This window comes from Eulemur rufifrons, chromosome 16 (genome assembly GCF_041146395.1).
Source record: "Eulemur rufifrons isolate Redbay chromosome 16, OSU_ERuf_1, whole genome shotgun sequence".
Classification (NCBI taxonomy): domain Eukaryota; kingdom Metazoa; phylum Chordata; class Mammalia; order Primates; family Lemuridae; genus Eulemur; species Eulemur rufifrons.
The window spans coordinates 38,954,752-38,980,859 of NC_090998.1; the positions used below are offsets into that span (position 1 = coordinate 38,954,752).

The window sequence follows — 26,108 nt, forward strand, 5'->3', positions numbered from 1 at the left end:
GCAAGTGGAGACCTGAACATCTCTAGGACCTCAGTGGTCACAGCACATTAATAGCAGGAGGTGGCATTGCCCAGATGCTGGGCCGAGTGGACACCAAGGCCAGAGAGCTGCTTACCAGGCATCACAGCCTCCCTGAGCCAACACAGCTCACTGCCCCACAGAAATGTCTTCCCCCTGTGGCTGGTGGGGCCCCGAGCTCCAGGGGGTTCCTAGGGCCTGTCACATCTTCTGGGACCCTGACATGCGCATTTGGGGGCAACTGCTCTCCTCAGAGTATAAATAACACTATGAGTAATGGCCGGTATTAATTGATCACTTACTGTGGGCCAGGTGCTTCTCTGAGCACTTTACATACAGTGTTTCACTCAATCCAAACCCCAATCCCATAAGGTCAGTCTTATTATCCTGATTTTACAGAGAAAGACAAGAAAGGTTAGGTCACAGAGATGGAACAGGGTGATGGAGGAGGTGGAGTGGAAGCCCTCGGCTTCCTCCATCAACCCCAAGTTGACTCCATCACCCAGGGCCAGGGTCCCGATGCCACTGAGACCATCCCCTGCCTCCAGGCTATGGGAGCTGCTGTTTGGCTGGGATTGCAGAGAGAAAGAGAAGCTTAATGACTTATGGGTGATTAACTACAAGAAAGCAAGCACAGAAGAGATACAAAATCTTCATGCCCTGGAAATTTGTCACAAGTCAACCAGTTGTTTTCCATCCCCTTTGAGAAGGAAAAATTGGAGGTCCGACATAGGGAAGAAATTCCTGATCACTAGAAGAGGTGGTGTTGACGTCCTCTCATAGTCAGTCTTGGGTGAGGTGCTGCCTCTGCCTTGGCCAACAGTTCAGTCAGAGAGGGGGGCATTGGACGCGTCCCCCACCGAGGTTCCCATTCACAGAAGCCCGTGGGGGTGGGGAAGGCCCTGGGGCAGCAGCCTTGGGGTAACCAAGGGAACAAACACGGAAAAGCAGGGGACGTCAGTCCTTATCTGGAGTTCATTAATGGGGAACATTAGTCAGCTGTGAAGGCCAAGATGGGGTGATAGGCATGCTGGTGGGCAGGGGCGGCCACGGGGGAGAAGAGGTACTGGCCTGAATGCCTCCACCTCCATCCCACGTACCCAGACTCAGGGTGGACGGCCCCTATAAATGCCCGTGGCCCAGCCTCTCCAGAGGCCTTGAGAAAGAGAGATCGAGAGATAGCACCACAAGCCTCCTGGTCCTGAGACCGCTGGGCGGGCCCCCAGAAGGCTCCGCAGCATGTGGGAGTTGCGGTCCATAGCCTTCTCCAGGGCCGTGTTTGCAGAGTTCCTGGCCACGCTCCTCTTTGTCTTCTTTGGCCTTGGCTCGGCCCTCAAGTGGCCGCAGGCCCTGCCCTCTGTGCTGCAGATCTCCATGGCCTTCGGCCTACTCATCAGCACCCTGGTGCAGGCTCTGGGCCACATCAGCGGGGCCCACATCAACCCTGCTGTGACCGTGGCCTGCCTGGTGGGCTGCCATGTCTCCTTCCTCCGAGCTGCCTTCTATGTGGCCGCCCAGGTGCTAGGGGCTGTGGCAGGGGCTGCTCTGCTCCATGAGATCACGCCAGTGGACATCCGCGGGGACCTGGGTGTCAACACTGTGAGTAGCCAGAACTTCGGTCCTCCCACAAGGGCAGATCCTGGGGAATCCCTAGCAAAGGATGAGTTGGGAGGGACTGGCGCTGGGTGAGGGTCTGGGAAAGAAGAGAGACAGTGACACAGAGACAGAGAGAGGCTGGAGATGGGGGCAAGAAAGAGGCACGTGTCCTGGCTTGGGATGGAGGGATGGAGTGAGAGTTGTTCTGAGGAGGGCACAGGTCATTGGTCCCCACCCATGCCCCTTGGATTTCCAGGTCCCTACACAGACCCAGGAAAGGCGAAGGGGGTGAGATGTGGCAGGGAGGGGCCGCAGCATCACCCTCAGCTCCCAAATGCCCAAGATGCCCAGTTAGCCACTGGGTCACGTAATCAGCAGCTAGCCCACGGGCTCTGGGGACCTTCTCCAGGGTTTGGAGACGTGAGCACGCCCATCCCTACTCGCAGGGCTGTGGTGAGGTGTCGATGCGTGGCTTGAAAGCAGCACCCGCCATGGGCCTGCACCAGGAGATGCTGAAGACAGAACTCTGAGGTTCCCCCCAGCTCAGAAAGCATGTTTGCTTTGGGACCCTGTCCCCTGCTGAGGTCTAGCCCAGTTCTTACTGTAATGAAGCATCAAGTCCAACAGAAACCTGATGCTACTCTTCCTTCACGGGGCTCGGGGCAGATGGTACCAGTAGACATTTGTATCCTGCCTCTGCTGACGTTATTGCTCCTACTACCCTGTCTCCTGTGCCCTCCTCAGAACAACTCTCACTCCATCCCCCCATCCCAAGCCAGAACAATAAGTGCCTCTTTCGTGCCCCCGTCTCCAGCATTTCTTGGCCTGCTCCTCTCCTGGGCTAGTGGATAAGAGTCTTGACGTCCTTGAAGAGTCCTGTAAGGTCTCCATGGCCAACCCCTCCTCTGCACTGGTGGCTCTTCCTCATGCAAGGGACAGAGGTATCCCAATTGTGGAACTTCTCTGTTCTTCCTAATGGAAAATATAATGAGGCTGGGGGTCCAGGGCCAAGAAAAGGCTAGAGTGGCCAAAGTGGTGGACAGACTGAGGAATGTGCCCGTCTCCATTGAGAATGAAATGAGTTCAGTTTGCATAATAAGAGGTGCAAACGGAGAGAAGAACTTCCTGAAAGCATGACCAAGAAAGTCCTTCTTTAATAATGGGGCTTTGGAAGCACTAAGGAGCCATGGAGAACACTCAGTCGTCCTCCTCCCTCATGTTACAGCTGACTGGGGCCCTCAGAAGGGTCTGGGAAGGCTCCTCCAAGCTATTGCTCCGCATTTACCTTCTTGAAGAACTGGGGAGAACCCTGCCTGGCTGGAATGGGGCTAGGGAGAGCCAGATGAGCATCAAGCCTGTCCAAGGTGTCCTCTGTGGACATTAAGAACTAACCTGGCCACCAGGAAGTAACCATTGTTGTGCACCTGCCCCGTGTCAGGCCAGATATCATCTCATCCTTGATACAACACTGTGGGGTAAATTCTGTGGTCCCCCTCCTGAGTGGTAAATTGACCCAAATCATTTCTAGTCCTTGCACAGTCCTCCAGAATCTGTTTTATCATCCCCACTTTACAGAAGGAGAAACTGAGGCCAGGGTCCAACAGCAAGTCAGAGGCCTCCATAGCGTCTGCTTCCAAAGCTCTTTTCACTGTTCCCCAGAGGCTCTGATACTAGACAACAGGAGGGATTGAGGTTAGACCCTAGACAGACCCAAGTGTACCAGCCTGATGGCTAGGACCCAGGGGTGGGGGTTCAGACCCTGGAGAAGTGTGGGGGCTGAGAACTGTCAGAGCTCCACCCAGTGCAGTGCCCAGCCCCAGAAGGCAGGGCGTAGGGTACAGGATGACAAAACCCAGAGACAAATCCAGCGCTGGGTGTGGCCCAGTTATAAAATAGCCTCTTTGCTCAGCCCCAGGTTCTCTCCTTACCCAAGGCAGGGTCTGCTGGGGCCATGGCCACCCCACATGGGTGTGGAGGCATTGCAGGACAGAGCTCTGTGTCCCCACCCCAATCTCCACAGAATGTGTGGGGAGCAAACCCACAGGGCAAAACGGAGGCCTGAAACACAATGGGGAACAGGCAAAGGTTATGCTGGACTCGTGGGAGGAGGGGGCACACATCCCACAGACCCAAGTCCCTAGAGCCTGTCTCCAAGAGCCATTTGACCACAGGAAAAAAGGGCACAGGCCTCTCGTCGTCACACCAGTGTCTTAGGGCCCAGAGAGAGGAAGGCCTTCCTGTCAGCGGGCCCAAAGCTCCCTGCTGCAGTTGAAACCTCTTCCCTTTTTGCTCTGCAGGAAACAGAATTTCTGGATCTCAGCATCCTTTTCCTCTCATGCTGTAGGCACACAACCTCAGCCCCCAAATCTAATGGGCCATGGAGTCAGTTTTCCGACCTCTGGCTGGGAGGCCCTGGGGAGTCCAACCCCTCCCTGCCTTTGGGCCGGGGCGCAGGAATAAGGTGTCAGTAGTTCCAGCTAAGGTGTCTGGCGAGCCCAAGTGTTCTGACTCCCAGCCCAGTGGCCTCTGCGGTGCCTCAACTGCAGATGGGCAGGGAGGCAGAACCAGAGCAGTGCTCAGCACTCCCCACCCACCTCCTCTCTGTCCCCAGCTCGGCAACAACACGACACCTGGCCAGGCGGTGACTGTGGAGCTCTTCCTGACCCTGCAGCTGGTGCTCTGCATCTTTGCCTCCACCGACGAACGCCGTGGAGACAACCTGGGCGCCCCTGCCCTCTCCATCGGCTTCTCTGTGGCCCTGGGCCACCTCTTTGGGGTAGGTCATGGCCACAGGTTCCAGCCTCCCTAGAGGGACAGACACATAGACCTTCCCCAAAGAAATACACAGACCATTCCAGAGACAGATACATAGAACCCCCAAAAGACCCCCAAAGACCCTCAGAGGGACAGATACACAGAACTCCCAAGAGAGACAGACACCCTGGAGGGCTTGACTCCCAGATACCCCATAAGGACGGATATCATTCCAGCCCCAAATGAATGCAGACTCCCGTAACTAAAACATGGCGTTAACTGTCCATTGCATAAATTCCCTTCAGGCTGAGGGTCAGCATTGGAGAGGGGACAAAGACTCCCTGCACTGTCCTCACCTCTCTTCTCCCTTGCCCCCCACCTCCCTTTGTAGATCTACTACACTGGCTGCTCCATGAATCCTGCCCGCTCCCTGGCTCCAGCTGTCATCACCGGCAAGTTTGATGACCACTGGGTAATGGCTGAAACCCCCCTACCTTCCCCTTCCCTAGAAACCCAATACAGAGGGAGAACAAGGGCTGGAATAGAGTAGGGCGGGGGCCTCAGCAATTGTGCCCCAAACCCTCCACACTCCTCCTCCTGGGCCCTGGAGAGCCTTGGGTTCCACGCTCAGGTCTGATGCCAGAGGTTCAGTTTGCACATCTGTAAATGAAGATAACAACGGTTCTTACCGCATTGGCTTCTTGGGAATATTAAGTGAGGTCCCCCATGTAAAACAGACAACACAGTGCCTGGCACTTAGAGCTCAGCAAATGGTAATGTTTATACTACCTAACACTTACATAATTGTTATTATTTAGCACTTATCTAGTGCTTATAGTTCTAAGAGTTCTTAGAACCTAGTTCTAAGTGCTTTGCAAATATAAACTCATTTCATTTTCACAACAGCCCTAGCAGTTAGGCTTTATTATAATGAAAAGAAGCTGAGGCACAGAGAGCGTAAGTAACTTCTCAAAGTTCACACAGCAAGTAAGTGGTGCAATCAGGATTCACACCTGAGCAATTGCTTGGGAATTTGCACCCTTAACGCCCCTGCTAACAAGTCTTCCCCAACAGCTCCTGCCGTTGCTAATTACATGAGTAAGCATTTTACTATATTAATGGCACATGAGACCCCTTTCCCACAGGAAGTGAAGAGAGGACTGGCGCGGGGAGAGGGGTGCGGCCCCAGGGTGTGCCCGACACGGTGCGAGCCGCCCTCTCCGTTCGCCCCCAGGTCTTCTGGATTGGACCCCTGGTTGGCGCCGTCCTGGGCTCCCTGCTCTACAACTACGTGCTGTTCCCCCCGGCCAAGAGCCTGTCGGAGCGCCTGGCCGTGCTGAAGGGTCTGGAGCCGGACACCGACTGGGAGGAGCGCGAGGTGCGGCGGCGGCAGTCGGTCGAGCTGCACTCGCCGCAGAGCCTGCCGCGGGGCAGCAAGGCCTGAGCGTCCGCCGGCCTCGACGCCCCGGCCCTGACCGACGCCCGAGCAGAGCAGCTACTTGCAGGACGTGCAGGGCCGCGGGGGCTGAGCGGGTAGCGGGCGGGAAGGGGGCTGCGCGGTAGCGGTGAGCCTGGCAGATCCCCTGCCCCAGGCTCTGGCCTCTTGCATGGAACTGGGGGTCTGGGGACAGAGCTGGGGAGGAAGGATTCACACACGTAGGCGGGAAGAGGAAAGTTCTTAAGAGCCAGAACCCAGATACTGGGTGGGGAGTGTACAGACCCTGGCTTTGGGGGATCTGGGAATAGTGCATCCAATTTTGCTAGTTGTGCAAGTGTGTGTACATCCCCCATGCCTCTCTGTCCTCACATGCAGGGTTGTGTGTGCCCCGAGTGCCGCTGGTGGTGCAAGTGTGCACAGCTGGGGAATTCTCACTCCCCTAGGATCCCTTCCTCCCCGACCTGTGATCAATCCACTTCCTCTGTAGTGGATGAGTCCTGGATGCCAATCATCGCCAGGAGAAGGGGAGGAGAGGATCTGAAGGCCACTTTGAGAGAGGTGAAGGGAGGGTCCTGATTTCCAACCCCTACCTTGCCCCTCCTTCCCCCTCCCCAGCTGCAGCACTGGGCCCCAAGTCTTGCCAGGACCCATTGCTGAAAGCAGAGAGGTGTCAATCAGAGAACAACTCCTCTAGAAATGGCCTTTGGAAAAAAGAGGGCTGGGTGGCTAAGGATTTCCTTTTTGCCCTGAGGAAGGACCTCTCCAAAGGGGGAAGCAGGCATATGTGTGTGTACGTGTGTATGTGTGTGTGTGTATGCTGTGTGTGCAGAGGACCCTCATCTCCAGCCCGCCCCCCCCCCACACACACAGAGATTAGCCTCCCACTTCAGCAGAGAAAACAACAGCCCTTTGTGGGCCCCTAGCCTTTGTCTTGGGGGAGGGGGAGATTTGCAACTAGACACTTCTTGAAAGGAGACACTCTGTTTCGCAAGTGAGCCTCTCACCCAGCACACACCTATGGCTGGCTGGGCAAGGTGCTCAGGCATGCAACCACCAGCACCAGGCAACGCCCCTGCACCACGGGTTCCACTCTTAGCACCCCCAACCCCGCCTCCAGGCAGCAGCTCCTCCTTCCCAGGAACCCCTGTTCCTTCCCTCCCTTCCTCCCCTCATCCCATGCTCACCCCTTTCTGGCTCCCAGCCCTGGACAGTTACTGTGGACAGAGCAGCCTGCTGCTCAGCACCAGAGAAGGGAAATGACTTGTCCAGGCAGAGGCGAGTCTGAGTCTAGAATCCAGGCTTCTAAATTTCCAGGCCAGTGCAAAGGTTCTCAAATGAGATTAACTGGGATTAAGTGAGATGATACATGTAAAGAGGTTGTGTGAACTGTAATTCTTAATACCATTATCACGCATTACTAGGATCATTTCATTATTTCTTCTTCCTGGGGGAAGAAGGCAGAAGGGGCCTGACCCTCCGCCTCCTTTACCTCCTTTAGTCGGTGGTCAAAGCAAAGGAGAGTCCTGGGAGCCCCAAGGTCCAATTAGAAGGAGATGGGTTTGGGCTGGCCCCATCCTGGTCCAGCCTTTTAACCTGTCCTTACCCAGAGTGCACCCTGGTTGTTCTCCCACTTCCTTCTTCCCTCTGCCCAGCCCCATCCATTCTCTCTGTCTGGACTGCTACATAACTAACCTAAGGGTCACACCTAGAGGCCCCCTCTCCATGTTCTCCATGGCCCCTGTGCTTTCAAGGCTTCTGTCTGTGTCTGTCCCACATTGTACCTGCATCCCCTGTGAACCAGGCACTATGTCTAGCCTCTTCCTCCCTTCCACCCCCTTCAAAAATGGACTGTGCATAGAACATCTCTGTAATTGTACCTCCTCTCATCTAGGCTCAGGTCTGTCTTCCTTGACCAAAGCTCTCTTCGGGGTCAGAAAAAGGCTTCCCTGGGCCATAGGTGCTATAGGGAGCACTCTCTCAAACCCCCAACAGCTAGTGACAGCCACCTGGCCTCACTGCTGGGGGAGGGCTAGAGCCAGAACCCAAGGTGACCTCCGGGGCTGTCCTCCTGGTAGCTGACTGTCCTTGCTCTAGAAGTTAAAAGGCAGAAAGGCACTAAGCTGGGAGCCCAGCCTGGATGTGTCTCAGGCCCCTCATCCCCACCCTGTCTCACTGCAACACACCCCTCTAGAAAGTACCAAGAATTTCTCTCTAGGTCTATTCCACTTCCTGGATTGCATCTCCCCAAAAACTAAATGTGAGATCCCCACCACTTCCAGCCCCTATTGCCCAAATTGGGGTCAGAGGTCAAAGCAGGATTCCAAGTGATGAGGTGGAGGGAGCACCTCTTGTGTACCAGCCGCTGTGCTGGGTGCCTTACATGCATTAGCCCAGCCTATCCTCCTAAAATTTCAGACAGGTTAGGGAAGGACAAAGGCCAGCAGCCATGAAGGGTTTTACCATTTCCAAATCTCTCCCTTATCATCCCCTGTGATTATCGCCCAACCCTGTGGGATAGGCAGAACAAATGCTATTCTTCCCATTTTATACATTCAGAAACCAAGGCTAAGAAATGAGTCTAAAGTCACACGGATTGTATTAATATATAGGAGCCAAGACGTGAACTCAGGTCTTCTTATGCAAAATCCTATGATCTTTCCACTGAGTCAAGTCCTAGACTCCTCCTTGGAGCCCCTGGCAGAAACCAGAACACTGGGCCTGTCCAGCCCAGCTCACTGTCTTGTGGGGAACACAGAGCCTTGGAGAGTGCAGTGGCAGGGTAGGGAAGACATGACAAAGAACGTGAAGCAGGTTTCTGCCCCTAAAGAGCACCTCGTCTGGAGAAAGGTGAAGGTCAGACACACCCCAAACCAGACAGAGTCAGGGCAGCATGGAGGCACGTGGACAGAGCTCTAGGTCCCCAAGCTGGGGACAGAGAAGGCTCTGAGTTGAGAGGAGGAGGTGGCTGACCACTGGGTCTCAGAAGCAGCCATTCCCACATTCCCACTTTGCACCAAATGACTTCGCACCTACAAATGTTGCTTTGATGTTGTTTTGTATCTTTAAGTTGTGATTTTGTATATATCTACAATGCCTCCTAGCTAGATTATAAGCCCTATGGGGGCAGGGCTCCTTGTAGTTCTTGGATGACATTCCCCCATCTACCTTCCTTCATCTGTCTTGTCTAGCACAGTGCTCTGCATATAGTAAGCACTCAATAAATGCTCATTTGCCAACACGTGCTGTTTCTTCCACAACTAGGAAATGGTCATTACAGTCCAAGGTACCAGAAGACAGATTGAGCTCCCTACCACTCTGCCCCCAGCCGTTGGCTTCTCCCCAGGAATCCAGAGCTCCCTATATCAGGGGAAGAGAGGATGGGGCTCTCCCTGAGAGATTCTAATTCCCTCTGCCACAAATGGGGAGACCCATGTCCCAGCCTGGAAAGGTCCCAGGGAAGCATTTCTCTGGAGCTGGCAGGGCAGGGCCTGAGTGCTCAAGGCAAAGACAATTCCAAGACGTAATACCTCCAGTAGTTTCTTGTGACAACCTGGGGACAGAGTAACCCTGATGGTTAGAGAGATGGAAGGGCCTCAGGCACAGGCCTAGGAAACAGAATCAGCTGCCCCTTGTGAGTAACCTTGACAGATCGAGTCTCCTTTGGCCTGACCAGTTCCACATCAGGTGACCAATCTGTGTGGCACCCTGTGGTTCCCATCTCAGGTCACTGTGTGACCCTGGGCAAGTAACCTCTGAGTCTGGGTCTCCCCACCGGTAGGCTGGAATTAAATCACACAATGGGGCTAATTATAATCTATAATTTTATAGATTATATTCTGAATCTATAAAATGGCAAGGACGAGGTCTCGGCCTTCATAGTCTGTGGTTAGCCGCAAAGCACTAAGCTCAAATCCCCAGGTAGGAGCTTCCCTTGGTGGCCCAGCCTCCCGTAAGCATTTCTGAGTCCTTCTACTCCTGGAGGAGATGCTGGAGTTTGAGACCTGTGGGTTCATGAAGACAGTGCCTGGGGACAGAGGATGAGAAAGAAGGTAGAAGGGTGCAGACTGGAGGCAAGTTCAGCAGGGAAGGAGCCTGGCCTCCAAGGGCCTCTGGCGTCATCAGGGTCATTGTCCAGTCTGAGCCCCAGGCACAGAAGAAAATCCTGTATACAGCTGGCGTGCTGTGCTGGGGACAGAGGCTTGAGACCCATGGAAAAAAGGACAGACAGACCTGCCTTAAGAGGCGAGACTTGGAGGAGGAGTTGCCACAGCAGGAAATGCCAGAGCAGAGTGGGAACAATAGCGGGGTTTCTTTGGCCCCTGTTTTCCTTGGCCTCTTAGCTGCCAGAGAGCCCAGCAGAGTTTACTCCTCCAGGTCCTGCTTTCCTGTAGGCTCCTCCTCTCAGCCCCTGCCTGACAAACTGACAGAGGCACCTGTTCTCGCCTCCCGCTGCACTCGCGCTGGGTGCCTTCCCTCTAGCTTAGCTACACACCATACCCTCAGAGGGCTTTAAAAATTAATAGTCACAACATAAGGAGACTTTACTGAGACTGACACTGTGCCAGGCACTGTGCTAAGTGCTTCTCAAGCACCCATGCGGTGGAGGTCTTTAGGGCAGGATCCTGGGGGGACGTCCCTGCCCTTCCTCCAAGCCCTGGAGAGCCCTCCAGCCTCATTCCCCACATGCCAAACCTGGGGATGGGAAGAGGGAGGGGTGCAGAGGCCGCAGGTCAGAGAGGGGCTGCTCAGAGGGAAGGAGGCAAGGACCCGGCTGGGGGGTGGGGGTGGCAGAAAGTGTGGCCCAGGCCAGGGGTAGAAGGACTTGACTTTGGGGGGACTGAAAAAGACCACGTGTAAGAGAGACGGACATGGAAAATGAAATAGAGACCGACAGAAACAAAGAAAAGCACAGCAAGTAAAAGACCCAGAGGGAAGGTTAAAATAGGAGACAGAAACTGAGATGAGAGAGATGAATAGAGACAGACTAAGACAGTAAAAGGCAGGAAGGAAAAAAAGAAAATGAGAACGTGTGAGAGAGACAGAGAGAGGCACAGCGCTTAAGAGACAGACTGAAAGAGATTGAGTAAGAGACTGAGAAAGAGAGGTAGAGAGAGGAAGAGACGTGCCCCCTCCGGTCCTATTGACAAAGGGAACTCCCGGCCTCACCTTCTGCGGACTCGCAGGGATCCCCAAGGGGGCTATGCCCGGAGGGGCTGGGATGACTGCCCTGAGAGGGCGCCTTCCTGGGGGCAGCTGCCTAGTCCAGGTATTGCCCGGCGATGAGGCATCGAGGTAGGCTGGCACTGCGCCCACTTTTCCTCAAACGCCCCCGCTCCTAGCTAGAAGCCAGCCCGGCCCGGCCCAGGAGCGGCCCACGACGGCCACACCGCCCTGCACGGCCCAGCCCGGCCGGCCGGCCCGCCCGCCCCTGGCGGACAGGGAGCTGAGTGGCGCTGTCCTCGGGGAATAACATCACTCAGGCCCAGCCAGGGGTGAGGCCGGGTCAGGATGCTCCGGTCGCAGGAGGAAAAGGAGGAGCTGGACCAAGGGCCCGAAGAGAAGAAAAGGGGAAGACCGCGGACCGAGGTAAAGGCCTGGCGGAGGTAGACACTCAGAGGTCTGTCGCACCGGGGCGCCGGGACCGAACCAAGTCTTCCAGGGAACCCGGAACGCGCAGCAGTAAGAAGAGCGCAGGAGCCGCCTAGAGCGCACCATGCGCCGGTCCCCGGCCGCGGGTCCCGTCTACACCACCGCCTGGGTCACGTGGCCCGGGCGGGTCGGCCGCTGGCCGGGCAGGGGGGCGGTCGCCCGGCTGGGGGCGCGCGGGGCCGCGGGCAGCTACGAGCCGGTGGCAGCCGCCAACTTTCCTCCCCGGGCGGCGCGCGGGCCCCCGAGCGCTGGAGCCGCCCACTGCCCCCCCGCGCTCGCCCCGCTCCCGGCCGCCCGCCCTCTATATAGCGCGCCCCTGCCGGGCCCGCGCCAGGCCGCCAGCCGCGGAGTGGGTACTGGACAGCGCCCAGCGCCCCGCAGCCAGCCCTCTGCCCCCACCGCCACCGCCGTTGCCGCCACCGCCACTGCCTCGACGGGCGCCCCCAGCCGCTGCCGCCACCGCTGCCCGGCCCCGGCGGCCACCATGAAGAAGGAGGTGTGCTCCGTGGCCTTCCTCAAGGCCGTGTTCGCGGAGTTCTTAGCCACTCTCATCTTTGTCTTCTTTGGCCTCGGCTCAGCCCTCAAGTGGCCGTCGGCGCTGCCCTCCATTCTGCAGATCTCGCTGGCCTTTGGCCTCGCCATAGGCACCATGGCCCAGGCCCTGGGGCCCGTCAGTGGCGGCCACATCAACCCCGCCATCACCCTGGCCCTCTTATTGGGCAACCAGATCTCGCTGCTCCGGGCTGTCTTCTACGTGGTGGCCCAGCTGGTGGGTGCCATTGCCGGGGCAGGCACCCTTTACTGGCTGGCACCACTCAATGCCCGGGGCAATCTGGCAGTCAACGCGGTGAGTGCCCACCAGGCTGGGCGAGGGAGCAGGGACCCTGGGTGGGCTCAGGACCAGGCCTCCAGGCCCTATCTGGAAAATGGGTGCAACAGGGTGGGCCAGCCCATGCCCTTGCCAGGAAGGTGAGAGCCTCCTAAGGCCAAGACCATAAATCTCCGGGCCGATGTGTGTCCCCTCTCCCTTGCTCATATCCACCTCCTCTGCCCCCTCCTCATGCTGGCTCATCCTGGCCTCTCTCCAGGTGCCTCCCGCACCTCCTTTCTTGCCCAAAACTTCTGCCTTTGCTCCTGTCTCGCCTTTGAACTCTGCTTTCCTCTTGGGTCCCTCACCTCCCCTGCCTGCTCATCAGTGGTGTGGTTTTGTGGAACCCTCGGAGAGAAGTGGGTTGTCATCCTGGCTTTTGTGACCCTAGCCTCTCTGTCCTTCATTTCTCTCATCCATTACATGGGGATGGTCACATCTACCATAGCAGATGTCATGGACATGAACCCTCTAACATGCCAATGCGTAGTGGGCTCTGTTGAATATTGGTTCCTCCTTTCCCCACCCCCTGCTCCTGCTCACTGCTGCCTCCCCACTCCTGTAGCCGCAGATTGAGTAGCACCCCCACCATGCAAACTGGGTTCATTAATCAAACACAGAGGAGGATTTTCTCGGCCATTGTCAAGCCGTGAGTCAGCCACACTGGAGAGACGGGTTTGAGGTTGGCACCAGCATCAGGTCAGGCATGGGCAGGAGGCCGGTTGGGGGTGCAGTAGGCAAACTGGGCAGCTGCCCACAGGAGGGGGGTAAATGCCAGCTTGTGGAAGTTGGGGGTTGGGCAGAGCCGTTGACAGGCCTGTGTCCAGGATACTCTGCCCTTAGCCACAGGCCGGAACTTCAAGCTTCCACAAATGGTTTCTTTGAGGTGACATGCACAGGGCTTGGCTTCCAGATGCCAAGGTGCTCTAGGTGTCCTTGGAGACCTAAAGCCCCTCTCCCCAAGCCCCGGGCTATAGAGCCAGAAGACGAAGAGCTCCTAACCCACCCTCCCCTTGCAGCTCAACAACAACACGACACAGGGCAAGGCCATGGTGGTGGAGCTGATTCTGACCTTCCAGCTGGGGCTCTGCGTCTTCGCCTCTACTGACTCCCGCCGCACCAGCCCTGTGGGATCCCCGGCCCTGTCCATTGGCCTATCTGTCACATTGGGTCACCTTGTTGGGGTGAGCAGTGCCGACACTCAGCTGGGGCTGGGTTGGGGGCAGACACTCCAGGCAAATAATGGAGCCCAAGAGTAGACCTCCACCAGACTAATGAGTCCAGCTGAGTTTAAGGCCTGGATTTAGAGCTTCTGGACTCTGGCACTACTGGGCCCCAGACTTAACCCCCCTCCCCCAAAACATTCTCTGGGCTGATGAAAGAGAGGAGTAAGTAGGAGGTGAGGTAGGGGCAGGGAATCAAGCCCAAGCTCAGGACAGAGAAGAGAGTAGACCATTGTTAACTGGACAGCTGGGATCCTGGAGGGAGAGGTTGCCAACCTAGGAATCGGGAGACATGAGTTTGAGACCTGGCTGAGCCCCTGGACTGTTGTGTGACCTTAGGAGAGTCCAGGTTCTGTGGGAGTGGACAAGAACATTGCCCTCCTCACCACCACCCTCTCTCTCCAGATCTACTTCACCGGCTGCTCCATGAACCCAGCTCGCTCTTTCGGCCCCGCAGTGGTCATGAATCGGTTTAGCCCCTCGCACTGGGTGAGTCTGGGCCCTCCCCTGGCTTCCTGGCCACGAGGGCCTGGAGACCCAGCAGTGGCAGCTGAGAGTTGAAGGGACTTTCTGGAAGCTGTTGGCCCAGAGCTTGGGAGTGGGTGGGAGAGCGGTGTCTGGAGAGAAGAGGGGACTTGGGATTTGGCCAGAAGGGCAGGGTGAGTTTGTATGGTCTGAGCCCCTGGGGACAGGGGTTATGAGTGTCTGTCTCCCTAGGAAAGGGGATCTGTACCTTCCTAGAGGTAACAGAGGAGAACTGTGTTGATCTGCTCTGAGGATCTTGTGTCTGTCCCTCTCGGCATCTATATGTCCATCCTCTCTGATGTTTTATTGATCTGTCCCTATTAAGAGGGTTGGTGAAATCTTCCTGTGCATCTATTTCTCTGGACAATCTTTCTGTCACTTCCTTTGAGAGCTCATGGTCACTCTCCAGGGTCTGTGTTTCTATCTCTATGTTGAGGGGAGAGGAATCCTGTTCTTCTGTCTCTCTGAGGATCCATATGTCCCCTTTAAAGGTTCATTTGATTCTCGTTAGGGTGCAGCTGGAGGGAGCCTGGCCCTCTGGGGATCTGTCTACCTCCTTTGAGGATCTGAGTGTCTGTGGCCCATGTCTCTGTCACTGGAGAGTGGGGTGTATATCTGTCTGGAAGTGGGAGGAAGGCTTTCCCTCTGCAGGTCCGGAAGTCTGTATGCCAGTCTCCTCTTAGGATCCAGGGCTCTGTCCTCTGGTAGGGGGAGGTGTGATCTCCCAGGCCTGGCGCTCAGTCCCCTGACCACTGGCCCTATCTCCACCAGGTCTTCTGGGTGGGGCCCATCCTGGGGGCTGCCCTGGCTGCCATCCTCTACTTCTACTTGCTCTTCCCTCATTCCCTGAGCCTGAGTGAGCGTGTGGCCATCATCAAGGGCACGTATGAGCCTGAAGAGGACTGGGAGGAGCAGCGGGAGGAGCGGAAGAAGACCATGGAGCTGACGGCCCGCTGACCAGTGTCAGGCAGGGGCCAGGCCCTCATCCTCCGAACCACAGGGGGGAAAAAAGAAAAAAAATATGACAGCAAAGCTTCCTTCCCCACAGCTGATCCTCTTGGCTGAGGAGGAGGCGCTGGCTCCCCAGGCTACACGGCTAAAGATCGGAGCAGAAACCCATGATGGGACTCTCGGGGTGGGGGCCCAGGGCTGGGGTCTCTTGGGGAGGGGTCTCTCTGGGACAGGGCAGAGATCAGACTTCAGAGATCATGAATGCAGCACCAGGCTCACAGGCTGCCCCAGGGCCAGGCCAGAAAGGGGTGGTCTGCAGTCTGTGTCCCCCACCCTCCCCAACCCCTCCCCAAGAGCCAGAGGGATCCCAGCCCCCAGGTGGGCAGAGGCGGACCCTCCCCCAGAGCTCCTCAGGAGGAAGATGGACTGGCTCACTGAGTGCCACCTTATTTATTTCCAGTCAAGCATGCATGAAGTGGGGCTGCTGGTGTTTGGAGTGGGGGCTTCCCAATAAACCACTGATATTCAGGTTCCACCTCTGCCTCTACCCACAAGTCTCTCCTTGGGACAGTCTGGCCTATCACCTGTCCCCTTGTCTTCCCACATCTTACACAGTGATCTCCACAGGGGGTGCCAGGGGACTCAGGACAAGTCCTCTGTGGAAAGAAAGGGCAGCTGAGGCCAGGGGAGGCCTAGAGAGTCAGAGCTGGGGAGGGGGCAGGGAGAGACGGAGAGAGAGGACCAAATATGGAAATGGACCTGGAGGCCAGGAAGGAGGGGTCTCAGCTATGTCAAGTCCCTGCCACTTGAGGAGGCCTGGCTGGCACTTGAGGAGGGCAGTGCCAGGGTGTGCCAGGCAGGGCAGAGGAGGAGTGAACCAACCGCAGCCCCTCAAGATGCCAAGGGGTGACCAGCCAGGCTCTGTCCCCAGGAGGAGGCACAGCCCTCAGCCCCTTTCTCCAAAGCTTGATTTTTCAAAAAGGTGCCAGGCTGGGAGCCTGTGCTCAGCCAGAGCAGCTCCCCCCATGCCCCCCACAGAAGCCACATGGGCCCAGCCCTTTCCCAGGTCTCCTCTCCTGCCTCTGCCCATGTGTCCCCACTGACACTCCTTAGGAAACCGGCTTAAACTGTCCGGGCCTCCATCTCTTAATCTGCAAAATGAAGATAAAAATTGCTTTCCTCACAGGGCAGCTGGGACTCGATGAGAGAAGGCGGAGAGGCCTGGGTGGGGGGCTTTCTGGGAGGCAGGCGGGAGTCACACGTGAGCGGCTAGGCGGCAGCTGAGCAGGCCAGCCCGGAACCAGCCATGCCACGGTCAAACCTTGCTGCGCAACTTTGGGCACCATAAGCTCTCTGAGCTTTAATTACCTCATCTAAAATAGGAAAACTTTTACCTACCTCATGGGTTGTTGTGAGGAGAAGACGAGACAATGGGCGGAGGGAAGCTGCCCGCTCACTCGGTAAGGTGGTGCGAAAGGAAACCGGCGCGCACGTGCGCACGTGCGCCTCCCTGGAACCGCAACCACCGCCTCCGCCCGCCGGAGTGACTGACCAGAGCGCCTGCTTCTCTGACATCGCAACCTCTGCCCTTGCTCTTCGTTTTGCCTCTGAAAGGGGGCGCGGGGTGGGCAGCAGTCCAGGAGATGGCCTGAGAAGGGGCAGGACAAGCTGTATACCCTGGCTGGCGAGGGTCAGTCCCAGGGGCTGCAGCCGCCCCTGTCCGCCTCGTGGGCTCACAGACAACACGGCGTGGCAGGGTGTGTGTGTGTGAGCCTCGGCCCCAGCGGAGGAGCAGCCTTCGCGGTCTTCCCCAGGCTCACCTTCCCACCTCCTCCAACCTGCCGGGGCCGGGGCCGGGGCTAGCCGGGCTGCACGTGCCAGCTCCGGCCAGCAGGGGGAGACCTCGTCCACCGAATCCACAGCCGCTCGGCCTCCTAGTCCACCAGCCCCGGGTCTGGGCTCTGGCCAGACGGGGGGTGGGGATGGAGGACACAGGGAGTCTCAGGCTTGGGTCTCCTGAGGCCACCAGGAAGCAGCCTACCCCAAGTCCACCCCACCCAACTATCCTGGAGGGGGTGCAGAAGAGAGGGGCGCCCTTCCCCCCGAGTCCCCCGCCGGTCTCTGGAAGACTCAGGTACAAGCTATGAATGGGAGGCTGGCCTCTCCCTCCAACCCAGCAGTTTACATTCCCTTCTCTGACGGGCCCCAAGGGGGAGTGTGGCAGAGTGGTGGACCCTTGAGAGACAGACCGTCGGTGGGGGGGCACCCAGTCAGAGCGAGTTGCAGGCCTTGCGCTTCCTGCAGGTGGCGTCCGGCCGGCCCCGGGGCTTTGTGCTGACGAGTTACAGAGGTCGGGCCCGTCTGGCCAGCAGAGGGCGCTGCGCTCCTTGCGCTGGATCTCCGCGGAGCCGCCCGGTCTGCGGGCTCACAAAGACCCGTGCCCCGCGAGCACACACACACAAACTCCACGTCTCAGGCTCGGAGTCACACGGACCTTCAGTTGTACCTAAGGGGCTGTGTCTGCACACCGATCCGCATATACCCTCCCCCCAGCCCCGTTCACTGTCACAGGGCGGCTCAGCTGGACCTGATAACTGGCCCCACTTGCTCTCAGAAAGGCACATGCGTGCACACAGACCCAAGCACACAGGTGCCCAGTCACCTCTCCGACCCTCTGCCCCACCTGAAGATGGACCCAGGAAGAAGCCTGGTTATCCAGTAGAAGGCTCCTCTCCTTCCTCTCCCCTTCACCTCCCCAGAGGCTGCCAGTTTTCCCCAGGTGGATGGTGGACATGGTGCTGTGGACGGAGAGATGGAGGAGGACTGGGGGTAGAGGTGGAGAATGCACAGAGGGCTGTCTGTTTAGATGGGTGGACAGGAGGAGGCATTGCTGGGGGAATCAGATCTCTGGGCTCCTCTCAGCCTCAGCTTCCTCCACCTTCATCCGCGGGTGAGAATATCAGATCTCCTGACCTTTGCACGTTTTTGTGGGGATCAGTGAGATGAGGCACTGGAAGCCACCTTGCATCCCTTCCCTTTGTCAGGTTTTCATTCTCCTTCTCTTCTTTCCAAGCACCTCCCTCCTTCCCCTCCCTCTTGCTCTCCTTATCTTCCCCAAGCCCTGAGAGGACCTCAGTCAGAGCTCGCATGGACAGGCAGACTGGGCAGCCAGGGGTGGGGCTTGGCAAAAGGTCTCTGAGCATGAGTGAGCTCAAAGCTTGGCATGAGAGCCCGGAACTAGCTGGGGCTGGGAAGGTGCTGGCTGGGGCAGGCCCTGTGCAATACCCACCTGGGTCCGGTGGGTGAAGGACTTTGTCCTGGTCCAGGCAAGGCTCGAGGAGGCTCTGCTTTAGGCTAGCTGGGGACAAAGCTGTCTCAGGCTCCAGGGCCAAGAGCAGGGACTGCCACCCCTGCCCAGTCCCCACAGCTGTCTCACTGGAGAGGGGAGGGAGTTGCAATCCTAAGAACCAACATTTTCTGACTCGGAGGCACTCTGCTGGGTGTCAGCACATTTGCTCCTAACAACACACAGGGAGGTGGGGATTGTCTTCCCCATTTTATAAATGGGGATACTGAGGTCACAGAAGTTAAGCAATTGGTTAGGGGTGCAATATACATGGCTATATTCAAAATGCTCTCACTTGTCTTTTCAAAAGCTCTCAACCGATAAATATTGCTGCCATTTGGTGCCAGTTTTACAAGTGCAGAAACTGAAGCGAGGTCAGATGCAGGCACTGGTAAGCATCTGTCCACCAAGCCCTCTACTGGCCCCATCTGAGGGGAAACAAGGAGATAGGTGCCCTTGAGTTACCCCGGGAAGCCCCCAGGCAGGGAACCCACTGTGCCAGGGAGGAACGGCACCCACGCTACCCCCACAGCCTCGATCCATCCTCCCTTGAGCATTTATTGAATGACTCCTCTATGCCAGGCAGGGAAGGCAGTTTGCACTGGAACAGTGAAGGCATTGAGGAGGCAGAGGCCACAACTAGCCCCTGGCTTTGCTCGAGCCCTACTTCTCTGTGAAGCTTGCCTGCCCTGACTCTGCTGGGAAGGGAAGTCAGGGAAGGCTTCCTAGAGGAACTGCACTTGTGCAAAGTCTGGAAAGAGGAACAAGGAGGAAAGGCATTTCAAAATCAGCATACAGGCCGAGCATGGTGGCTCATGCCTATAAACCTAGCACTCTGGGAGGCCGAGGTGGGAGGATCGTTCGAGTTCAGGAGTTCGAGACCAGCCTGAGCAAAATCAAGACCCCATCTCTACTAAAAATAAAAAGAAATTAGCCGGACAACTAAAAATATATAGAAAAAATTAGCTGGGTATGGTGGCTCATGCCTGTAGTCCCAGCTACTCAGGATGCTAAGGCAAAAGGATCGCTTGAGCCCAGGAGTTTGAGGTTGCTGTGAGCTAGGCTGACACCATGGCACTCTAGCCCAGGCAACAGAGTGAGACTCTGTCTCAAAAAAAAATAAAAGAAAAATAAAAAAATAAATCAGCATACAGAGGGCTCTGAAGCTCATTTTGGGGAAGTATAAATGTTTAGCCTGGCTGGGGTATAGGGTGTAGCGTGGACAGTGGGAGGAAGCCTGAATATCCATGGATATTCAGACTTGATCCTGAGGCAATGGGTAGTCATTGAAGGTTTTTGAGCAGAGGAGTAATGTGATCAGCTTTGCATTTTGGAAGGATCTCTCTGGCAGTGGAGAGGGGAGTGGTGAGGAAGGGCATGGATGTAGTGGAGTCTGAGAGTCTAGTAAGGTTAACGCAGTAATCCATGGAGAAACAATAAGTGCTGAACTGGGACAGTGGCAAATGAGAATGGGAAGAGGTGTCAGAAAGAATTACCAGGAACCTGGTCACCTGTTTGGTGTGGGCTGCAGGAAGGAGAGGTATCTGGATGATTCTGGGGCTCTGACCTGGAGCCACCCAGTGGGAGAGGGACAAGAAGGCACAGGCTGGAGGGTCTAGCGGGGAGGCGTGTGGGTCTGGAGTTCAGGAGAGAGGTCTGGAGGCAGTGTTGTGAGTTGACAGTCTGTGAAGGGGATGGAGGCCACAGATGTCAACAGGGCTACCCAGGCACAGTCTCGCCAGGAGTGAGAAGAGAGTGGGTCAGGAGCAGACAGGGCCTGGGTCTAAAGGTCAGCAGAAGAGGAGCCAGCAATGGAGGCCAAGGAAGCACCCTCAGAGAGGTGGGAGGAGAGCCAGGAGATGACTGTGCCACATAGGCCAGGACAAAAGAGGTTTCAGGAGGGAGACGGCCAGCAGTGCATGTGCTACAGAAGGCCAAGGGTGAGGAGGGCTGGAGAGGTCATGGTGGCCTTTGCCAGAGCAGTTTCAGTACCGGAGGGCCAGGTGCTCTAGTACAGTGAGCGGGTGACTGGAACCTTGGCTCCAAACCATGATTTTTCACTTCTCTGAGATTACCCAGGCACATTTAAAGAGAAGAAGCCAGGAAAGAGGGAGGAGTGAAAGCCACAGGTGAGACTGGGAATTGCCAAGAGAGGGCCCCAGTTGCTCAAAGGGGCCCTCTTGCCAAGAGTACAAAGGATCTCCCTCCAGCCCCCTCACAACTTGCACACAAGAGAAGGGCTGCCTCTTCTTCAAGGCCATAGGGCACTGGCAGGGGCTTGGGGCAGCTGCCGGTGAGGCTGTGGCTGGGGAGGAAGGGTGGGAAGAAGGCTTGCCTAGTAGGTAGCTTGGCTTTGTAAGTGGAATGGGAGGCACGGGGCGGTCCTCTGCTGAGAGAAAGCCAGAGTGAGTAGGGTACTTGAAGAGTGGGGAAGATTTAAAGAAGGGGGGAGAGCCATGGAAGGACTGCTGAGCAGAGCTGCCACCCCTGCTGAGGCCAGACCGTGGACTTGTCACGGCAGCAGTCTGCACGGCTGGACGAGCTTCTCCAGCAGTGCTCAGCAGCGCAGATGGGGGGCAGCGAGGCATGGAGGAAAATGAAAATGGAGACAAGCAGCAGACAGGATGGAGAGGACAGGGAGCCAGGACAGTGGGGCACTGGCAAGAGTGTGCTAGAGGTGAGATGCCCAGGGGTCCCCTGGAGAGGGTCAGATGAAGCCAAGACAGCAAGAAGAACAGACGGGGATGGGCGAGGGGTTTTACTGGGACTCAGACAGGGGAGGGAGGATGGACAGAGCCTGTGGTCCAGAGTTGGGCCATTTCACTTAAAGATATCAGAGGGCTCAATCCCAGGTGGGGACAGGTATAAGGCTGAAACGAAGCAGACGCGAAGGTCATCTGCCCTAGGAGGTCAAGAAGTTTTTATTCATTCATTCAACAAATATTTATTGAGCACTGACTACGGCAATCTCTGTGCAAGACACTATATGTAGTGATGAACAAAACTTGGTTCCCATCCCCTAGGAGCTCACCGCCTTGCCTCATTGGGGAAACACATTAACACCATGACAACATCGAGTGGTGACTGTAGTACACAAAAATGCCTAAGTGTGGCGGGAGCACACAGAGGGGCCCTCACCCAGGAATGGAGCAAGTGACCTGAGCCTTAGGATGGGTTAGGAGTTACCCAAGCAAAGGGAGTGACAAGGGCTTTCTCAGAAGAGAGCATCCTCCAGAGAGACCAGCAGGGGTGTTCATCTAGTGGGGCCAGAGGGTAAAGGATGAGGTAAGCAGTGGAGAGAGAGAGGTAGGAGGAGCAGAGTCCCTGAAGGCAGGCACAGAGCTTCCAGAAGAAGGGAGGCTTTGAAGGGATTTTGGCAGGGGAGCAGCATGATCAGATTTGCATTTTAGCACTCGGGCTGCAGTGTGGAGAATTGATTGGAGCAGAGCAAGGGAGCAGACAGAGAGACTGGTTAAAGGCTGCGGGGCAGCAGGGGTGGCAACGGAGGGCACAGTCAGGAGATATTTAGGATTCAAAATCAGCAGGACTTGATGGTTTTATTTTTATTTTATCATGGGGGAAGGAAGGAGAGAAGGGTCAAGGATGTTTCCCAGGTGCCACCAACTGAGCTGGAAGAAACAAGAGGAGTGCATTGGGGGTAGAGATGAGGATCTCATTTTGAGAAAGATTGCATTACATACAGGAGCCCGAGAACAACCAGAGGACGTCCTTGGGCACCCAGACGTGGTTAAGAGGTGAAGATTATTATTTCAACAGCTTGGCAGATTCCTCTTAGGGAGGAAACACTTTTGCTTGAGAAAATATGTTGATATGCTGCTGGGGGTAAAAGGGGAGAGGCTGGAGCATGGGTGACCTTAGGGCCAACATAGTCACAAAAATGGTTAAGCTGCCCTGCGTGAGAAAGGAGAGGAATCTGTTTGGCCCTGAGAGGGATGGGCTGAGAAGGGAGGGCAGAGAGGTAGGAAAGAATGAGTGAAGGGCCAGTGGAAATTCCCACTGGTAGACAGCAGAGGTGCCCCTGCCACGTGTGTGACCTGATGCTGCTTGGTTATTTGTGGAATAAACCCCTTCTCCATCTGCCCCTCCCTGCCCCCCCAGACCCCACAGGCCCAAGTCCTTAGCAAAGTCAACTCTATTAACACCTGCATTCTGCGAGAGGGGTTTCAAGTGGGAATAGAGGAGAGCACTTGATATCATATCTGGGTTTAAGGGACACAGCAGTTTCAGCCCATCTGGAGGCAGAGCCTAGAGATAGAGGGGTCCAGGAGAATAGGACCCCCTGAAACAGGCCTTGGACTTGGGGATCTGAGTGATCTTGCTCGATTGAAGCTGACATCAGGACATGAATAACATGACCACTCTGCCCTGCACCTGCGACCCTCAGGCTAGACCTCTGCCTGCAGCACAAGTTAGACCTTTCCAGCCCTGGAAAACCAACTGGGAGGTTCCAGCTCAGCACCCTGCGGACGGCCCTCCCCGCCACCTCCCCTGCCCCAGTCAGGTGAGCTCAGGCTGGGGCAGGCATGTGCATAACCCCATCTGCCTGCTCCCTGCCAGTCTGACCAGCACATTCCTTGGGACGGCAGCGTGGTAGAGGCACTGCAGGTGGGGGACAGAGAAGGCTCCACAGAGAGTGAAAGCCAGAATCAGCCAGAGACAAGGGACAAGAGGACAGAGGCGAGGCCCTTGGAGCAAAGGTGACAGCCAAGGCACTAGGCACCAGGACATGGATGCTGTGGAGCCAGGGGGGCACGGCTGGGCTAGGATATTGTCATGCGAGCCTTGGACAGCCATCATCAGGGCACTATTTGCAGAGTTCCTGGCCACGGGGCTGTATGTGTTCTTTGGCGTCGGCTCGGCCCTGCGCTGGCCCTCGGCACTTCCCTCCGTGCTGCAGATCGCCATCACCTTCAACCTGGTCACAGCTATGGTTGTGCAGGTCACCTGGAAGGCCAGTGGGGCCCACGTCAACCCTGCCGTGACGCTGGCCTTCCTCGTGGGCTCCCACATCTCTCTGCCCCGTGCTGTGGCCTATGTGGCTGCCCAGCTGGCAGGGGCCACCGTAGGGGCTGCTCTGCTTTACGGGGTCACACCAGGAGACATCCGACAGACCATTGGGATTAATATGGTAGGTGCAGGGAGGGATGCAAGGCAGGGCCAGGAGGAGGGAGTCCACATGGGTGGTAGGGGTGGAGGGCCAGACCCGAGGAGAGAGAACAGAGGAAGAAACAATTCAGCCACATGCTCCGCACCTGCTCTGGGCTGGGTGCTGGGTCCCAGAGGAATCAGGCTTGGCCTTAGTCTAGGAAGAATAGAATGGGATTGTGGTGTGAGGAACAGATGTTGAAGGCAAAAGGGGAAGGAGTCAGAGAAGGACCAGGCATTTAAAGGATAGACGTGGCCAAGGGAGGACTGGGGCTATGGGTAGAGGAAGGGGATCCTGCAAGCACTTCATTTTCCTCTCCAAGCTCTACCCCGTGTCCTCTGCTCCTCCATTTTCCCCAACTTCCTCCCTCCCCAGCACCTCAAGGACTGCCTACTCCCCCACCCCATTCCCCTAACCATCTATGTTCCACCTACTTCCCCAGGTCTCCTCCTTCTGCTCCTACCGCCAGTCTCCTCTCAAACAAGCATCCCCAGCTTCTCAAGCCTTCCCTTCCCCAGCAGTCCTGGGCTCCTGCCTCCTGCTCCTGAACCACTGGCCCCAACCAACCAATTGGTGGGGTGGGAGGGGTGCTACTCACTTCTGCAGGGAGCAAGTGTCCAGGGCTGATGTGAGCTCCACTGCACAGATCTCCTCAAGTCCTGGAGCTGAGCAGTGATGAGGTGTCACCCCCCTTACAGCTGAGGGGAACAAGCCTGGGGGTTCACCGTGCCATGGGCAGAGCATGCATCTGCTCCAACATAACCCTCTGCCCAGGTCCAGAACAGCGTCTCGATTGGCCAAGCAGTGGCAGTGGAGCTGGTTTTGACCCTGCAGCTGGTACTCTGTGTCTTTGCTTCCACCGACAGCCGTCAGACATCGGGCTCCCCAGCCACCATGATTGGGATCTCTGTGGCACTGGGCCACCTCATTGGGGTAAGGGGCAAAGGGGACACCATGCACATGGATACACTGGGTCCCTCCCTGGGGAAGCTGCAGGGCCCTGAAGGCCAGGAAGTATCCCTCCCTGAGCCCCACATCCCTTGAGGCCAGGATATGGTGCTGCCTGATGCCAAGGCTGGGGCCAGGACAGAAGGGACTCTCCCCTTCTAGGCCTGCCATAAGCCTCCTCACACCCTGGCCCTGCATTTGCTCCCCAGATCTACTTCACCGGCTGCTCTATGAACCCAGCCCGCTCCTTCGGTCCTGCTGTCATCATTGGGAAGTTCACAGTCCACTGGGTGAGACCCTCTCTACTGGCAGCCATGGGGAAGGGAGAGGGCTGGAGTAGGGACAGTAGACATTGGGTTTTACCAGCAGTGGGTCCACAGAGACTTGGGGAGACAACCCCCACCCCCAACCATTTTGACCCCAGAGTGGAGGTCCCCTAAGCTCAGAAGGCCAGAGTAAGCGTCCCAGCTTGTACTTCCTTCCTTTCCAGCATTGATAACCCAGGGGATCCAGGAGACTGGCAAGAAGTGGGCCAGGACAGAAGCTATGGCTTTGGCCCGAGCCTTAAGTCCTGGCTGTTTCCTTATTCACTTTCTCCAGCTGGATTAATTCTCAAACTTGGATAAAGAAAAAGACAAAACAGAAACAGACAGATACGCCAGCAGAGACAGAAACGGCAATAGCTAGGACTCATGGCTAAAATGGGGGAGGCAGGAGGAAAGAGACATGAGGGGAGAGGAGTCTGGCCCTCTGGACCCAGCTCCATGGACGGCAAGGTGCCCTCACCTTGTGTGGAGGCAGGACTTGTGGTTCTCAAATTTACCACCTTGCAGACAGTTGAGGAAGACGGGAGACCATGTCAGCCCTAGGGAAGCAGGCAGAGGCCACAAAGCCACCCTATGATCCTGATAGCTCATGGGTAGGTGTCTACTTTCTTCTCAGGTCTTCTGGGTGGGACCTCTGACAGGAGCTGTACTGGCTTCACTGATCTACAACTTTATCCTGTTCCCTGACACCAAGACCCTGGCCCAGCGACTGGCCATCCTCACAGGCACTGTGGAGGGAGAGAGAGTGGTAGGGGTGGAGCCCCAGAAGAAAGAATCCCAATCCAGTTCAGAGGACACGGAAATGGAGACTGTGTGAAACGGCATAGACTTTGCCCCCCGCCTTCAGGATTCAGAGAGGAGCCCTGTAAGTGGGCAATGTGCCTTGAATGGCCTAACTTGAGGTTTTCCTGGGAGGGGTGTCAATGGGGAGGCTTGATCCCTTGTCCTAACAGGGTGGCCAGGGGGTGCCAGCTCTTCTCCCTGGCATTACATTTCTAGATAGAAAGAATCTGGAAGCAAATCTGTCCAGTCCCCTCCCCATCTCTTAATGAGACAGAGCAGAGGGGGGCAGGGGACTTCATGATCACTCTTACCTCCCTTCCCTCACCCAACTAGACACCAGTGGGAGTTCTGAGCCTCCAGATCCCTGTGTCTTTGGGAAAAAGGAAACTGGAGACCAGGCAACCACCCTGCTTAGATACTGAGAGCTACAGGGACCTTGGGAAATCCTTGGGGAGGAGCGGACAGGCTTCCTGGAAGAATCAGGTCCTGGAACAGCCTCTGAGCTCCTGAGAGGGA

General features: G+C 56.5%; 3 protein-coding genes across 3 annotated transcripts; all 3 read left to right on the forward strand.

Moving 5' to 3' along the window:
• The first annotated feature begins 1,257 nt into the window (after window positions 1–1,257).
• On the forward strand, window positions 1,258–5,812 carry AQP2 (aquaporin 2). The gene is made up of 4 exons (XM_069490905.1): window positions 1,258–1,617; window positions 4,226–4,390; window positions 4,760–4,840; window positions 5,603–5,812. The coding sequence occupies exons 1-4, from the start codon at window positions 1,258–1,260 to the stop codon at window positions 5,810–5,812; spliced, it is 816 nt and encodes a 271-aa protein (XP_069347006.1).
• Window positions 5,813–11,787: 5,975 nt separating this feature from the next.
• Window positions 11,788–15,550, forward strand: AQP5 (aquaporin 5). Its single transcript, XM_069491130.1, has 4 exons — window positions 11,788–12,302; window positions 13,343–13,507; window positions 13,952–14,035; window positions 14,843–15,550. Exons 1-4 carry the CDS (start codon window positions 11,940–11,942, stop codon window positions 15,026–15,028), a joined length of 798 nt encoding a protein of 265 aa, XP_069347231.1. The 5' UTR covers window positions 11,788–11,939; the 3' UTR covers window positions 15,029–15,550.
• Window positions 15,551–23,115: 7,565 nt separating this feature from the next.
• Window positions 23,116–25,626, forward strand: AQP6 (aquaporin 6). Its single transcript, XM_069491540.1, has 4 exons — window positions 23,116–23,517; window positions 24,310–24,468; window positions 24,693–24,773; window positions 25,426–25,626. Exons 1-4 carry the CDS (start codon window positions 23,116–23,118, stop codon window positions 25,624–25,626), a joined length of 843 nt encoding a protein of 280 aa, XP_069347641.1.
• The last annotated feature ends 482 nt before the right edge of the window (window positions 25,627–26,108 follow it).

Excerpts from the sequence above, each read along its gene's own strand:
- AQP2 (XM_069490905.1), top strand. The coding sequence starts at position 1,258 with ATGTGGGAGTTGCGGTCCATAGCCTTCTCCAGGGCCGTGTTTGCAGAG. Across the intron at positions 1,618-4,225 it reads GGGACCTGGGTGTCAACACT|CTCGGCAACAACACGACACC; the intron begins GTGAGTAGCCAG and ends CTCTGTCCCCAG. Across the intron at positions 4,391-4,759 it reads CCCTGGGCCACCTCTTTGGG|ATCTACTACACTGGCTGCTC; the intron begins GTAGGTCATGGC and ends CTCCCTTTGTAG.
- AQP6 (XM_069491540.1), top strand. The coding sequence starts at position 23,116 with ATGGATGCTGTGGAGCCAGGGGGGCACGGCTGGGCTAGGATATTGTCA. Across the intron at positions 24,469-24,692 it reads CACTGGGCCACCTCATTGGG|ATCTACTTCACCGGCTGCTC; the intron begins GTAAGGGGCAAA and ends TTTGCTCCCCAG. Across the intron at positions 24,774-25,425 it reads GGAAGTTCACAGTCCACTGG|GTCTTCTGGGTGGGACCTCT; the intron begins GTGAGACCCTCT and ends CTTTCTTCTCAG.
- AQP5 (XM_069491130.1), top strand. The coding sequence starts at position 11,940 with ATGAAGAAGGAGGTGTGCTCCGTGGCCTTCCTCAAGGCCGTGTTCGCG. Across the intron at positions 13,508-13,951 it reads CATTGGGTCACCTTGTTGGG|ATCTACTTCACCGGCTGCTC; the intron begins GTGAGCAGTGCC and ends CTCTCTCTCCAG. Across the intron at positions 14,036-14,842 it reads GGTTTAGCCCCTCGCACTGG|GTCTTCTGGGTGGGGCCCAT; the intron begins GTGAGTCTGGGC and ends TATCTCCACCAG.